This window comes from Augochlora pura, chromosome 7, assembly GCF_028453695.1.
Source record: "Augochlora pura isolate Apur16 chromosome 7, APUR_v2.2.1, whole genome shotgun sequence".
NCBI classification, from domain to species: Eukaryota; Metazoa; Arthropoda; class Insecta; order Hymenoptera; family Halictidae; genus Augochlora; species Augochlora pura.
The window spans coordinates 26,636,011-26,650,805 of NC_135778.1; the positions used below are offsets into that span (position 1 = coordinate 26,636,011).

General features: G+C 45.5%; 1 protein-coding gene across 6 annotated transcripts in view; it reads left to right on the plus strand.

Moving 5' to 3' along the window:
* The window catches only part of Heph (polypyrimidine tract-binding protein 1 heph), a 504,094-nt gene that overhangs the window by 332,744 nt on the left and 156,555 nt on the right, over positions 1–14,795 (plus strand). For all 6 annotated transcript variants that reach the window (XM_078187514.1, XM_078187508.1, XM_078187509.1 and 3 more), the window contains one exon: positions 9,675–9,779. In XM_078187514.1, coding sequence (XP_078043640.1) covers positions 9,729–9,779 — 51 coding nt within the window. In that variant the 5' untranslated portion in view covers positions 9,675–9,728. The remainder of the gene's footprint in view (positions 1–9,674; positions 9,780–14,795) is intronic.

The following is a 14,795-nucleotide window of genomic DNA, read 5'->3' on the forward strand; positions in this document are numbered from 1 at the left end:
CGGCAGTTTTCGGGAATTTTCCAGCATTGACTTGAGGGTGGACTTTCGTCCTCCACCGAGGAGGGGATGCTCGAGAAGATCCTCCTCCTTCAAGTCAATCAACGAACAGGGATGACGTTTCCCCCAAACTGGGCCTTATCGAGGCATTTCGCGAGGCGATAAAAGACCGTACTCCGAAGCAGCGACAGCCTTTCCACTACATACAGTACGATATTACGTTTAGCTTTTTCCACTACATACAGTACGACATTACGTTTAGCTTTTACCAGTACGAAACATACAGTACGACATTGCGATATTACACAACATCCAACCGACCACAAGATTGTTACTACCACTGCGACTCCTTTGAAATAGTCACCCAATGTTAAATCGGCCGGTGACAAGTGCGGGATAGAAAAGTGCAATAAATTAAGTTATTTATACTGAACGAAGTTTCATTATCCTCGGCACGACACACTACAGTAAGCACAATGTCGCCGAATTCGATGCTCTATGGTATATCCGCGTCGCCTATTCGAAATTCAGCGTAGACCGATGCAATTTTGTCGCTCGTTACCAGCCGCGCGCGGCATTAAAATAAAAGATGAGGAGAGGGAGGAGCATAGGAAGAGCGGAGAGAGCGGCCGGCTTCATTTACGGCCCGATTTTCCTGTGATTCAGTTTCAGCAACAAAGCTACCGACGACACGTCGCGCTGCTCAAAGTGAGCTCGTCAGTTTTTTCCCTCTTTCGTCCAGCGGAAGAGAGGGAGGGAGGGTGTCGAAGAGGCACACGCGCGCGCGCACGCGCGCGCACGTATATAGGAAGACTAAAATACCGTTTGCAACGCGAACAAAAAAAAAAATAAAAGAAAATAACTGAAACAAACCCTTTTCCCGGCAGCGGTTACGTGGGTAGACACTGTGTGCTCGTCCCCAAGTGCGTCCGCGAGAACGCGCGGAAATCTGTCCGCGAGTCGGATTAGCGCGTGGGCGTGTGCACGGTGTGTGTTCGCGCGCGCGGGGGCGTACCCCGGGCGAGGTTTTCAACAAAATTATCCGGCGATGCAATAACGCGGATTTCAAAGCAGCGTATTTACAAAAATTCCATTTCGAAATCGCAGCATCGTTGCAATCTCATAAAAATCGTAATTGCGTCCCGTGGACCGCGGCCCGGCAAAGGAGACCGCGCCCGCACCGCGCCGCGCCGTTCTTTTTTTCGGGATGAATATTGAATCGCGTAATTGGGTACATTGGGAACGGCGGCATTGTTATTGCGACATGTTAAACCGTCGAATAGAGGCATGATGTTGCGGGAATAAAAATTAGACGGAGGCGCGCGGGCCGCGGGGGTGGTGGCGGGCGGGCGCGGCCGGCAGGAATAAACTTTTCATTTATTCCGCGCGGCTCCGTTGTTTGCGGCAACATAGTTTGAAATGAGATTGGCAAAGGGAACAATAGTTCCCGGACGATGGCGCGGTGAACGAGAATTGTGCTCTGACTTTTCGAATACACGGGCCATTATTGTATTAGCCTTTCTCGTATAATGGGCATAGAATCGTAACGGCCGGCAGCGCCCAAAATGTTTCGCCGCGTTCAATGTTTTCGGGGGAGGGGGGTCACGTGAGAGCCGAAATATGTCGTAATTTTCTAATTAAAATGGTCGGCTCTTGGCGGTCCCGCTACCGAAATCTAAAATCGAATCGGTCTAAATCGATAGAAAATGCGCGGACAGAAAATGAGCGTAGCAGCAGGTTGAATTCTCGCGCGCCTGCCTCTCATTCGCTACTGCTTTTTCATTAATAACTCGTTAACAAAGCCGCGGATTGCATTTTCGCAAAGGAAAAGGTTACTTGAAATTGCCCCAGGAACCCCTTCGTTCCCCGAAATTACAATAATTTTGATGCACCCTGTACATGGAACACATGGCATTACTGAGAAATGTCTATTGTTCGACAAATAATTCGTTCTAAAAACAGTTTATAGGAGAAGGAAATTCTATTTATTTAGTGTCTGAGTTCCAGTTCGTTAATTTTGATTCTTCATTTTTATTGCAACGAAGAAGACATTGCGTATTGATTGGTTACTTTGATAATTTGTTACTGTTTGTAGCAACTTCTTCGTGGTGTGATTTGGGAAGTTCGTATTGCTCTAACAAGGCAATACAAATTTGCAAATAGCTGCAAATTCTGTTGAGTTCTTAAATAAGAGCCATTGTTGACGTAATATTCAATCCACGTTGCTTTTAGCAAGATAATATAAATGAACGAATGAAAATTTAATTTTCAAATAAAACAAGTTTCATTTTCGATTTCCGTACTTTCGAACCAATTTTGAAGCAAATACTCGAATTCTTATTTAGTGCACTAATAATATCTTCAAAAAATACTTTTCTCTAAATTTTACCCGTTGGCAGGTAAATGTAACAAAAGAATATATATATCATATTTATATTTAAATCTTTTCTCTTTATACACGTTTTAACCCTTTGCACTCGAATTCATTTGAACTGTGATTCTACAATAACTTTTCTGACATACAGTATTTCCATTTCATATAACAAAATGTATTTCATACATATGAAATTGAATCTTGTAAATCATACAACAACAGTTATACTTTTAATAATTTTTTAAATCTAATTTTTCATAATATGAAAATTATTTTAGAACCTGCTGTAAGTTTTTTAGTGATGCCTCAGAGGCACCATTCGAGTGCAAAGGTTTAATATAGAGACACAGAAATTAGTACCAAGTCATAGTAATTAAAACATCTACCTCCTTCGACAATGGATAAAAATATACAAATGCTACAAAAAAACTATACATAAAACAGCGCAGCGTCTGTCAGACAATTAAGCAAATATCTCGGCCAATAAAAATTGTTTGCCCGCGACAAATTGCGGTTGAATTCCGGCGATCGGAATGCCATCGTGCAGCGTGTGTCGAATTTCTGCTACGTTCCATCGAATTAATTGTCTCGGAATGGATCGTGGCCGAAGAAGAAGATAGTACGGGGTGATCACAGGCGGTCCGCGGCGCTCGTTCTCCACTTCATCCAATTTAATATGGCCAGCAGGAATCACGAAGAGCAGACACCGATCCACTTTCTTCGGTCTTTGTGTCTCGAATATCGAATCTCGCTCGCCGGCCGTTCGCGGCTGAATGGCTCCGAACCCCGTCGTCGTCGTCGTCGTCGTCGTCGATCGGTCGAACCGTTTCACCCTAACGAGCGCTTTAATTTCTGCCCTCTTTCCACGCCATTTGCCATGGAGAAGGGGCTCGATGAAAATCACGACAGCGTGACACAAATCTTTCGGCCTCATTCGGTTATCTAGCTCGCTGGTTCATTCAGGGATTTTCGAGCCGGCGGAGCTGCCGCCGCCGCCGCCGCTGCTCCGCCTGCTTTTTCGTTCTCCCTTCTCCCGATCGAAGCGTAAATAATCGCGGGAATCAAGAGCGAACAGTTGATGTTCCCTTTGGCAACGGGCTAACGAACAGTGCCGTGATTCATACTGCAAAATCTGTGTGCAACCTTTGCCTCTGGGAGAAAAAAAATATCAAAGCCCCGGTGGTCCGCCAGGGAATCGCTGCTGATTTCAGTGGCGTTTAGATCGCGTGGGCTCTCTCTGGTCGATTAATTTATGCGAATTCTGTTTGCATTTGCACGCGCCGCGAAATGATACGCGCCGAATTCGCGAGTTATTAATGTTTCGAGGTTGTTGCATCATTTTACGGAAATGGATGTATTTTACAAGGTATTATATGTATAGTTGTATTAACTGTTTGCCGTGCTTTGACTAGTCTGACAAGTGGTGGAGATTTTTAGGGTTAATTTGTTAAGTATGAATGCTATTCCGTTCTTTTTAGTCGGAACTCTGATTTGCCGTGATCAGTTTCAATAATTTAAGTAAAGACAGACGGTAAATATAAATTAAACAGTTTAATAAGCAAGTTTTGACTGTAAATTGTAGGCTCTGGAAATTGTAGAATGAATAATAGCAATTATATACCGATAGTTAAGGTGTTAATTGATAAACAGTAAGTGTTCACCTACAGTTATAAATCTACTAAAATCTTGAAAATTAGTTTTGAAATCATTGAAGTATGATACTTTGTCTATTATTAAAAAATGTCTATAATGGTATATAAATTTTGAAAGGCAAGACAGTTTACAAACCACTTTACCTCATGAAATATAAATTCCTTTTTATTACTTTCGAATATAACAATCAAACTATCTCTACGATTTATATAATTTAATTATAATTACTGACTCAGACGTTGCACATATTATTGTTTCGCACAGCACAGTCGCGGAACCAACTTCACCTTTGCCACCCGGTAGTATTCGATTAAAAGGCCGGATACAAGTGTCGTATAAACTAAATGAACATTCGGCTGATGTTCCGGGGGCAGTAAAATTTTTCGTGCAGCGGGAAGGGGTTGAATCTTGAGCGCCGTCTTGCACACGGGCTAACGAAGAATGATCCTCCTTTGATCCCTGCTGACTCTACGTATATTGCGATACGGCGGATCCACTTGCCGTAAAAAGTAACCGGTACCTTTTCCAGCCTTCCCGGGCCCCTGATTGGCTGGCGGGGTTACACAGAGAGCTGTTTCGGATCAGTCAATCGTAAAGCGTTCATCGATGGCTCGCCACGATTTATCGCCCGGCCGGAATGGCTTTGTTTTTTTTTTCTTTTTTATTTTAAACTGCGACAGGCTTCGCCAGGAAATGTTGAAACGATCCGGGAACGGTAATTGCGGCAGTAGGTACGTCGGCGTGGGGGGGAAAGAAAAAAAAAAAACATGGACGTCGTCGCGATCGAATTTCGTACGGAAATCCGGATGTTTCGAGTTTCGCGTTTTTCATTTTTCACGACTACAATTTTCGTGCGAAAAATTGGCAAGAATTCTGCTGCCTGTATCCCGGCAACAGCGATGTTCCGTATTTTTTTCCGAATTTTCGCGTGCAATTAAATAGCGGAAATGAACTAAAAACCGATATTTGGATTTTTCCGTGTAACCACCGCCGCCGCCCCCCTCTTCTCCCCCTTGCAACCCACCGGAGTTCTGTCGATGGCTCGAAACCGAGCGCGAAATATTTTGCTCCCGATAGGTACGATATCGAATGGTTTCGTTCGACTCAAAAATTTTTCGAACGTTCTCCTCGCACCTTTTTTTTCAAACCCCGAACCCCCTCCTCCCCCCCCCCCCCCCCCCCCCCCCCGGTGTCGGTTTACCGGCGGACCGATATGCATCCTGTCCCATCATCGTCAAGCCATCCATCTTGAAAGACGATAACCGGCGCGTTGCAGCCTCCTCCGCTACTGGTGTCTTATCACAAGGGCTATCCGGAGCTAATATTATTTCAACGGGACCCTTCAGCCTCCTGGAAGCCCGATAGGCTTCTAAAAGATTCCGCGACGGATCGCCAATCTTGCTTGACAACATTCAATTTCGCCACGCTCGAACCTCTGTCGCCTCCAACTAACCGGGACAACGTTACCGTTCGGATGATAGAACAGCCGGCTTTATCGAAACCTCGGCGAGACGTTGTTCTTCGAAAAATGTGCGACACGCATTTTTTTATCGGGCTATTCGCAAATGCTGGAACTGTGAAAACTGACCACGAAAACATGTTTCTTGAGATATTTCTGTGTTTCTATATTTTTCATTCTCTGGATTTTTAATGAGGTTGTTATACAAGCCATTGTAACAAATTCGATCATTTTTGGTAATTTTTATTATTCGTTGTTTATTGATTTCATTACTCGTTTATTTCAAGGAATGTGTTCTTGATCTCTGACTTTGAGGGCTGTTTTTACCCTTCTAATTTTAACAATGACACAAAAATGAAATAACGTTGACCATAGTCATACTATAGGATAAAAATTAATTTCGGTATAGAATAAAAATGATTCTCACTAGAGGATAAAAAGGAACCTTAATCGAAAATAAGACTGCGCCTCAGCATAGAATATAAATTAACCCGAATATAAAAGAAAAATTAATCTCACCATAAAACAAAAATCAATCTAAGCTGAGAATAAAAATTAAATAGTCCCGTATTTCTGCCCAGCCAGATAGGATATCCGTCAAACTATAGCAAGTCGATCCATCACGTTTGTATCCCCGATGGCAGGATTTCCATGGAATCGATCATCGGCACGAGCTTGTGTGCGCCCGAGAACACGAAGCCTACCCTGCTGCTCGGTCTGATACCGTTGTAATTGAATATTCTTCGTCGGCATTCGTAAGTTTCTGGACAGCGGCAGCACACGCTCGAAGATGTCCCGGAGTTTCGGAGAGGGCGTCCTCGGGACGACTTCCGATGCTCCGCGCGCTGCTGGCCGAGCAACTTGTCAGGCAAGCGAATTGTCGTCGAGAGCGTTCCGTGTGTTTACCTTGCAATTAATGCGAGTCGCGCGAATCCTTGAGTAAATAGCAGGCGAGGCCGGAGGAGGCCCTTAGGGCGAGGCCGGCCAGACGGGAAACTCATCGGATCGCCTTGCAGTTCGGACGTGAAATTGGTTTGTCAACCGAGTGAACCCTTCGTGTGTGATCCTCTGGATTCCCGACATCTGGCCAGACGATCGTGAGACAATTCCGTGCGGGTCGTCGAGCACGTGAAACGCTCCGTAAGATTCCAAAGAAAGGGCCGGAAAAATGAGAGACAGCCCGGTCCGAGGACCTTCAGCGGTTTCGAAAGCGCGCAGCCGTCCTCGAATGTTTTCCTTCGCCGTTCCACCCGCCATTTGCGACTCCAGACTCTGATCCAGTTGATTGCGGGTCCATTCTGACCCATGGCAATTTATTTCCGTGGAATTGTTTCCTAACATCGACGGTTCGCATTAATATATATTCTTTTATTATTGCACTTCTTTATACCGCGGCTGTCGTTTCTTTCTGTGATCATATACGCTACAATCAAAAACTTGAGAGATCTAGTAACACGATCGTCTAGCATGTTTAAACATTTCCGATGTAGTTCGTGAAGTTTACCGGTTGTCTATATTTCGTTTACTCAGCATTCTTCAAGTAATGACTTCACAGTATCTGGTTCAGTTGATCGTGGGTCTGACATGTGGTAATTTATTTTGACCGTCACGTGTCTTGCAACATCATCAGCTTTTCATAAAGCACTTCAGCAAGTCCAGCGACCATTGGATTGTCTCCTCGCTCCCAGGACAGTCATTCTCCCAAGCACCTAGTTCGATTAATTACGGGTGAATTCTAACCCAGCCTGACGCACTTGCGTCGACAAACGTCTCGCACATCGGCAGTTTACATTAGTGTCAATATCACCGAATTGGAGGTTGAACAAGTTGGACAAAGTACCCCCAGGTTTCAATTTGCCGTGAACTCGAGCCGTCCACCCTGCTATCCACTGAGCCACGCTTCACTAGTTCCCAAACCTGCCACCCCAAGGATGTGTGTAGAGCATTGAAAGATGAGAGCTCGGTCGGTGGAGGAACCGGTGCTCCAGGGAAGGAGCAGGCAGTCTATAATCCATACGTTCGCGGAAAGTAAATAATACAGGAGCTTTGGGGGTTCCAGAGGTTGGCCTGACCGGATGTTAGCATCGGATGATGATGCAGCCTCCCGTATACCCGAGGAATATATGAACATCGGCTTTTCCCCTACCTTGGCCCATCCCCGGCTTTCAGCGATGATGTCATTTCATTTTTTTTTTTTTACGGAGTTCCTGTTTCTTTGACAAGCTATTGTAGACCCTCTATTCTTTATTCTCCGAGTGGTGGAGTATTTTGTAAGGAACTTCAGTTGAGGGATGCTTGTTGCGAAGCTGTTGAAATGGAAGAGGTCATCTTTTGGGGATACGGGATCTTGGCTCCAGGATCAGCTTCTAGGATTTGATCTGGGCTGACTTCGATCATCTAGATCATGCTTGGGTTCTCTAGACTTAGTGTAGATTACTTAAAGATGGTTTGAATCGCCGAGATTTAGGTAGGACTGGTAAGAGGTGGTTTAAATTATTTGAGGCTAGACTGGACTTCTCTGACGGAATTTGGACTCTTTAGACTTAGTTAAGACTCTTCGGATCTAGCTTAGCCCATTAAAATTAAACTTGGACTTTTTAGAGCTCGCCTGGACTATTAAAGCCTAGCTGGGACTTTTCAGATTATATTTAGACTTCTTCGACCTAACTTGGACCTCTTAGACATGGATTGGAGTCCTTAGACTTACTTTATACTTCTAAGACCTAATTTAGACTACTAAAACCCAGATTAGACTCTTTTTACCAAATTTGGACCCCTTAGACTTGAACTGAACGCCTTACACCTAACTTGGACTCCTTAGTCTTGACTTGAACTATTAAAACTTAGCCTGAACTGCATAGAACTATCTTAGACTATTAAAAGCAAACTGAGACTATTACAATCTAGCTGAAACTCTTTAGACCACGATTAGACTCCATAGACTTAGCTCAGACCTCTTAAAACATGAACTGCTCTCCTTAAACTTAGTGCTGGTCTATTAAAATCTACCTTGGTTTATTAAAACCAACTTGGGACTATTAAAACCTACCTTAGACTATTAAAACGTTCATTACACCTAGTTTGAACACCTTGGACCAAACTTGCTATCTTCAGACCCAACCTGAACGCACAAAATCCAACTTCGACCTTCATCATTTAATCCCTTCGCCAAGAGCTTCTTAGTCAGCTTTGGATCAGGTTCTCGAGTAGGTAAAAGTGCCTTTTGCCCTCCTCCCCGACCTCCATTTATCTACATCGCAAAGATAGTTAAAGCTTGGCGGTGGGGGGGGGGGGGGCAGCAGGCATCCGCTTAGCGCGGCGTTTAAAAATTAATAAATTCAAAATACCTCTGAGATAAGAATAGCTCCGTGGAGGGAGAGGGCGACCGCTCGTCAAGTCAGCCAGGCAAATACTAGTGCAGAATTTTGAGCCGACGTAAACACGCCTCAAAGAGAACGCGTATCCCCTTCTGGCTCCTTTCTGTGATCCCGGGGCCGGCTTTCTTTTCTTACGTAAACGCAAGGAGATCGGGACATGATCCTGCGGGACTCTTTGATCTGGCATTCTGTCTCTCCGGCGGATGACGCGGCTACCATTTTCCCCGTGTGCCGGGGGTTATGAATTATCCTACCCCGTATTTTCCTCGCTGAAAGGTCGAACGGGGGCGAGCCCTCGTTCAGACAAATTGAACGACACGACGAGATAATATGCAACCGGCGCCGCGGGCTACGATGTTTCTGTTAAATTGTCCTGGTTTCTTAGGGTAAATTGAGAGCATGTTCCGCCGTACCCGGTAGTTTTCTGCCTCGTTTCTCGCGAGTGTCGGATGCTGGGATTGGATTCAAGTATGAATCGTATCGGGATCTCTTTTCTGTTGTTGCTCTCGTCTTGGGGGAAGTTTTGGGGCTCTCAGCCGAGTATTAGGATTATAATGGAATTAACTGATTGTAAAAATTTGGAGAATTTAGCTGCGTGCGTTTTGTTGTTGTTTAACGTGAACTAAGAAATTTATTTATCAATAACAGAATATCCGGGGGGAAATTACAATTCTACCGCCTTGCGCGGAGCTCAATATAAAAAATAAATAATTTAATAAAAAAGAAATAACAAATGTATATAATAGAATTGGGCTACGTAGCAAATAATTAAATTAATACTAATACTAATTTTTCGATTCTCTTTGTGTTACAGAGGGGTAGCGACGAGCTTCTGTCGCAGAGCGGAGCAGTTAGCAATGGTGCTGCAATGAGTCCTCAACCACATCACGCGGCCGACAACAACAATGACGCCAAGAAGGTGAGTCGGACAATGAGCAACCAAAATTAACAACGTTTTTATAATTCATCGGCGTACTACGGATCGGGTACTCCGTTCCCGACCTTGCTCAATAATTCCTCAATCGATGACAACATTGCCCGTAAGAGCAGTTTAAGAATTAACTGCGATTATCGGTCGAACGGAAGCAGCTAAAAGTGCTGCAAATTGATATCTTTAGAGAACCGGTGATGAATGTTTTCGGTGATCGTCTGGGACGTTGATTTAAAGATTAAAGTTTCCTCTTTGTAATGATAAATTAGTTTTTGATCGTTTTATAAGGTAGAAATGTCGAACATGTTCGAATGTCTGAAGTATACTTCAGGCGATTTTAAGGATGGCGGTATAGTGTTCCGTAGAAGCGCGATAAAATGGCAACGGAAAATCATAGACCAATGTTTTCAACTCGTTGAATAGCTAAAACTTTATTTTACGAGACTGTAATGGTATTATTTATTTAAAAAAATTTTGTGACTCGGTGTATAAATCGAAATTTGACATTTTTTTTCAAATGAAGATATTTTTGATTTTGTTTGTTCTTTGTAGCAACATTTTTTTTTCAGTAAAGATAGAAATGGAAGTTTAAACCGGAAACTTTACCCTTCAAAATGAGACAAGATACATCCCTCTACGATTTTTTTTCACAAAGTTACAACAATTCAAAAATGTACCTTCTCTTACTCAAGACTTACCAAGCCATATTCCATACCTGCTGGTACACTCCTTATTCAAAGTCCGATAAAATGGCAAGAATAAATCGTACATCAAATTCTTTGACACCGTTATAAAGAAAAGGCTTCAATCTTCAACACCAATACAGTTCCCTTCGAGAAAAAAATTTTTTGAACCCTGCGCACACGTCTCTCTTACCAAAATCTTCAAAAGTGACGATCTCCGTTTTTCCAGCCAGCACTTCGAACAATTTTTCCAAAAAAGAAAGAACACACCTTCTGTAAACGTGGGCACCGCCGACCTTTAAATTTCTCATCGTAAGATTCCATTTTCCGATTTAACAATAGCTGGGACGTCAGCGATTGCTCGTCGAGGGTACTCTCGTAGAAGCCGGTGTACCCCAGATTCCCGGCAAATCTTCCGACAAAAACAGAACAGATTTCAGCGAGCGGGGGATTTGTATTTCAAAGTCGTCGTCGATGATAATTCCGAGCCGGCCGATAACGCAGTTAGCTTTATTGAAATCGGAGCACGAGTTCCTTTTGTCCCCACGTGTCATATTATTTTCCGAGCGGGGCCGCCTGTTGTCGGGCGACTCGTCTTTTTCCCGTCGGTCTCTCTCCCCCCTCCCCCCCCCATTTTTCATGACAATGAACAGTCGGCAACGAAAACCCGCGGCCGAACAATAAGCTCTGCCGGGTAGAGATCTGGATGTGTTGACCCGGCCTGAAGTGCTGCCTGTCCATTGAAACCGGACCGGTCTGTTTTGTGCCGTTGCTGCGCCGGGTCCGCCGCCGTCGCCGCTCGACCTCTCTCGCCGCGCTCTGACCTACACGATCTTTCCGCGATCGCCGAAAAAAACCGGTCAAACGATCAAAGCGTTGTCCGGGGCCCCTCCTGAAAAGTGATTCGATCGCCGGCGACCGTGTGCACACACCGTCGCGTCGTTCCTCCGTGCTTCCTGCACGCCCGTTAATTGGCCGGCTCTCGCTGCGACGACTGTGCCCGCGGATAATCGATCCTCCGCTCCGCCCCCGTTACGGCAGTCAAGCTTTCATCTGTCCGTCTAATGGTTTCGCGCGAATAAAACCGAATCCAAACGGCCGAATTTTCCCCCTAAATCACTTCCTTTGACTCTCCGGAGCTTTTTAATCACCCCGTTACGCTGATCGATTCCGCGCGACATCTTTGACGCGGCCGCGAATTTTCGAAGGACCGTACCATTGTTTCGGCAAGCCGTTCAAATATTTTCCCAACCTGCTTTACAAATTTCTGATCGTTCACCTTGTGATCGGTGATCCTGGCGCTTGGTCCATTCGACTGCGAGACGCTGATTTATTGTGGGCCCCCATAAACGTCGCAGAGAATTCTTTGACTAAAATTCAGGTGGTCTAGGAAATGGTTCAAATATTTCGCCGCTATTATATATAATATAGAGCGCTATTTTATATTTCATACGTAAACAGGCAAGAGAGCATTTATCATTTTCTAAAAATATCACCGAGGAGGTGGGCTCGTGAAAAATTCCTCGCGAGGGTGTCCTCCTCTTTTTAAACCGGCCGGTCTCTCCGAGCAGATATTTCCGTCCGATGGTCCGTAGTAATTAATGACGGTCCGTCGCAGCCGCCGCCGAGATTAATATTTTAAACACCTGTTGTTCATCAGGAATAAAGAGTCCTGACAGGAATATGGTGGAAGGTTGGAGACCGCGCGCTCCGAGGAATATTAATTAGCCGGCTCTCGGGACCTGTCGGCGTGTGGACCGCTGCGGCGCGCGCGCGCGAGAGAGAGAGAGAGATAGAGATAGAGTCACGTGGACAGGGAGTCGACAAAAAAATCGCGCGTCCATTCGAGAGGCTTCGAGCCGGATATTTCGCAGATCCTTGTCCCGGTGCCGGTCGTTTCGCGGACAAATGCACCGCGTCCGTCTCCCAAAACGGAGTTCGTCGTCGGTCAACGGGCGCGCGCGACGTCCCGGGATTTGTGCGACGTCGCATGGGAAATATTTTGTTATTGTCAGTCACGCGTCACGTGTTCGTCGATAGGAGGGACCGATTACGGAAAAAATGCCGGAAGTTTCGGCAGGGCCTCCCCGATAGACGCAGCTGTGCGTTCTGGAAGCCGTATGATGCACTCCGGGCAACGATAGCCCCGGTGCACCGGGTGCATCAGAACTCGGCCTCGTTAATCATCTCCCCGGCTAGATGGAAAAAAGAATGGGACTCGTAAGTCGCCCGATGCGGTCGGATCCACGATTTTTCCTAGCAACCCGTGTCCCTTGCCGCACCGGCCTGCGACATTTATTTATCAACAAGCTTCGTTCAGCTTTTATTTGCCCGTCGCACTTAGGAAACCGTTTAGAGCGAAATAACTGCACCTCTGCTCTAAATTTTACTACGGCGCTGCATCGAAAGCAGCACTTTGCACTGCTCGATGTGCCACGCCTTGCTCTGCCCGCCCATTGGTGGCTCCGCTTATAATATAGAGGGGATAGCGATTGATATCGATGAATATTTCTTGATTGAAAAGTTTGTTCTTAACTGAAGGAATGTAAATGGAAACCTTGGACGGATTTATCTACTTTTAGTGCCGCCTACTTTTAGCTCCTCCCAGAAAACATTGTAGGCAGTGGTTAAAATTAATCTAAATCGATATAATATTATGATCACTTGTCTGATTAAACTGAATTGATCACTAGATTGATTACTTAATTTTGTCTAAATTAGGTAGACGCAGCCTACGCCAATCTATCCCCTGTTACTACCGTAAACTCCGCCCACATTCGCCCCGCCTACTTTTGCTCCGCCCTCTAGAAAACGAACTCATCGTCAATTTCTCTTCGTTCGAAAATACAGCAAGCGTCTCCGTATTATTTGCTGATAAAGAGAAAGAGACCAGAATATCTTTAGCCCTTTAACATCGCACTACACTCAGGGCAGACGCGGGAGCATTGAAAGTGAATTACAAAGGTTCCAAAATGTCGTCGGCAAGACAATGTGGAAAAAGGGGTTCTGCGACCCTGCGAGCGAAATTTCGCAGTGTCTGGCAGCCAAGCTAACGATTCTGCGCGGGTTCCACGCGACCTAATGTCACCGGCTGGTTTGAGGGCGACTCAAATTTCAAACCCGCGAGGCCGCTAACGATATTGCGCTTTTTTTCCCGCGGTCCGTCGGAAAGTGGAGCGTGTACGTTTTCAAAGTAAAGGCTGAGAACGCTGGGAGACGGCTTTGTTACCGAATCCCCCGTCTGTCAGTCCGTCGTCCCAGCGACGCGTGCGCCCTGCGTCTCCCTTCGCTCGCTCACCGCTACATTAACAAATCCGCGACCGTTCCGTGCATCACGGGACACTTTGTCGCGCGTCGACAATGTATTTTCAATTTTTCGTTTAGCACAGTCATCGCGGCGGGCTTTGCAAAAGGGGGTGGTTTCTCAACGGACGTTAAATCGTCGGAGAGAGCCGGCCAAGAAAAAAAGCCATTGTACGAAATTTCAACCGGGTAGAGCGCGCCCGGGAAGATAGTTACAGGGAAATTAGATCGCGCGTTTTTCTGCATATTCTACGCCCGTTTTCGGTGGCTTCTCGAAACGTCAAAAAAAATCTGACTCGCCTCGAATCACAGGCCCCGCGCATTGCAGAATTTGATCAGACCTCCCTGTCGAGCCGCGCGCTCGCTGCAAAACGAATAAAAAAAATCAGCAAAAATACAGTTCTTTCAAAAATCGACACTAGGTTTTTTTTATTTCACTTTGACGTACCTCTTCGAAAAATCTGAAAAAAATCGACAACTCCTTTTATAACAGTATCTAATCAGAGAATTGAAATGGCGAGGGCAACTGTCTTCACTTTTAGAAAAAATTCGCTCTTCTCCGATTTTCTGTGTTTCTTTTTTCGTAGCCGCAGCTCGCGATCGAAAAATCTGCACAAGTTTTTCCGACGCGCGCCTGGGGATCCACGGTGTGCCACATTTTCCCCGAAATTCTAAGAAGCCAGAGACAGCGAAAAACCGTTAGAAAATCACGCGATTTGAATTACTTAGCAACGATCGTCGTTGGCGAGCTACCGAGTTGAAATTCTGCGGAATAAACTTTTCCTCCGCCGTCCACGGCGAGTTAATATCCTTGCCGATCACTAGTTTTCACTCATCATTTTTCTCAGCGCTCGTTGTTCTTTTTCCAAGGTAAAAGTGCACGAAATCGACGGGGGCCATCGAGAGAACGTTCGCGTATTCCCGATGGCAGAGGCGAGGGGAAAGTGTTTCTCGCCTTTTCGCCGGTTGAGCGCGGGTGAAACGGAGCCGCGGAGCGGAAGAAGCCTATCGAGAATCG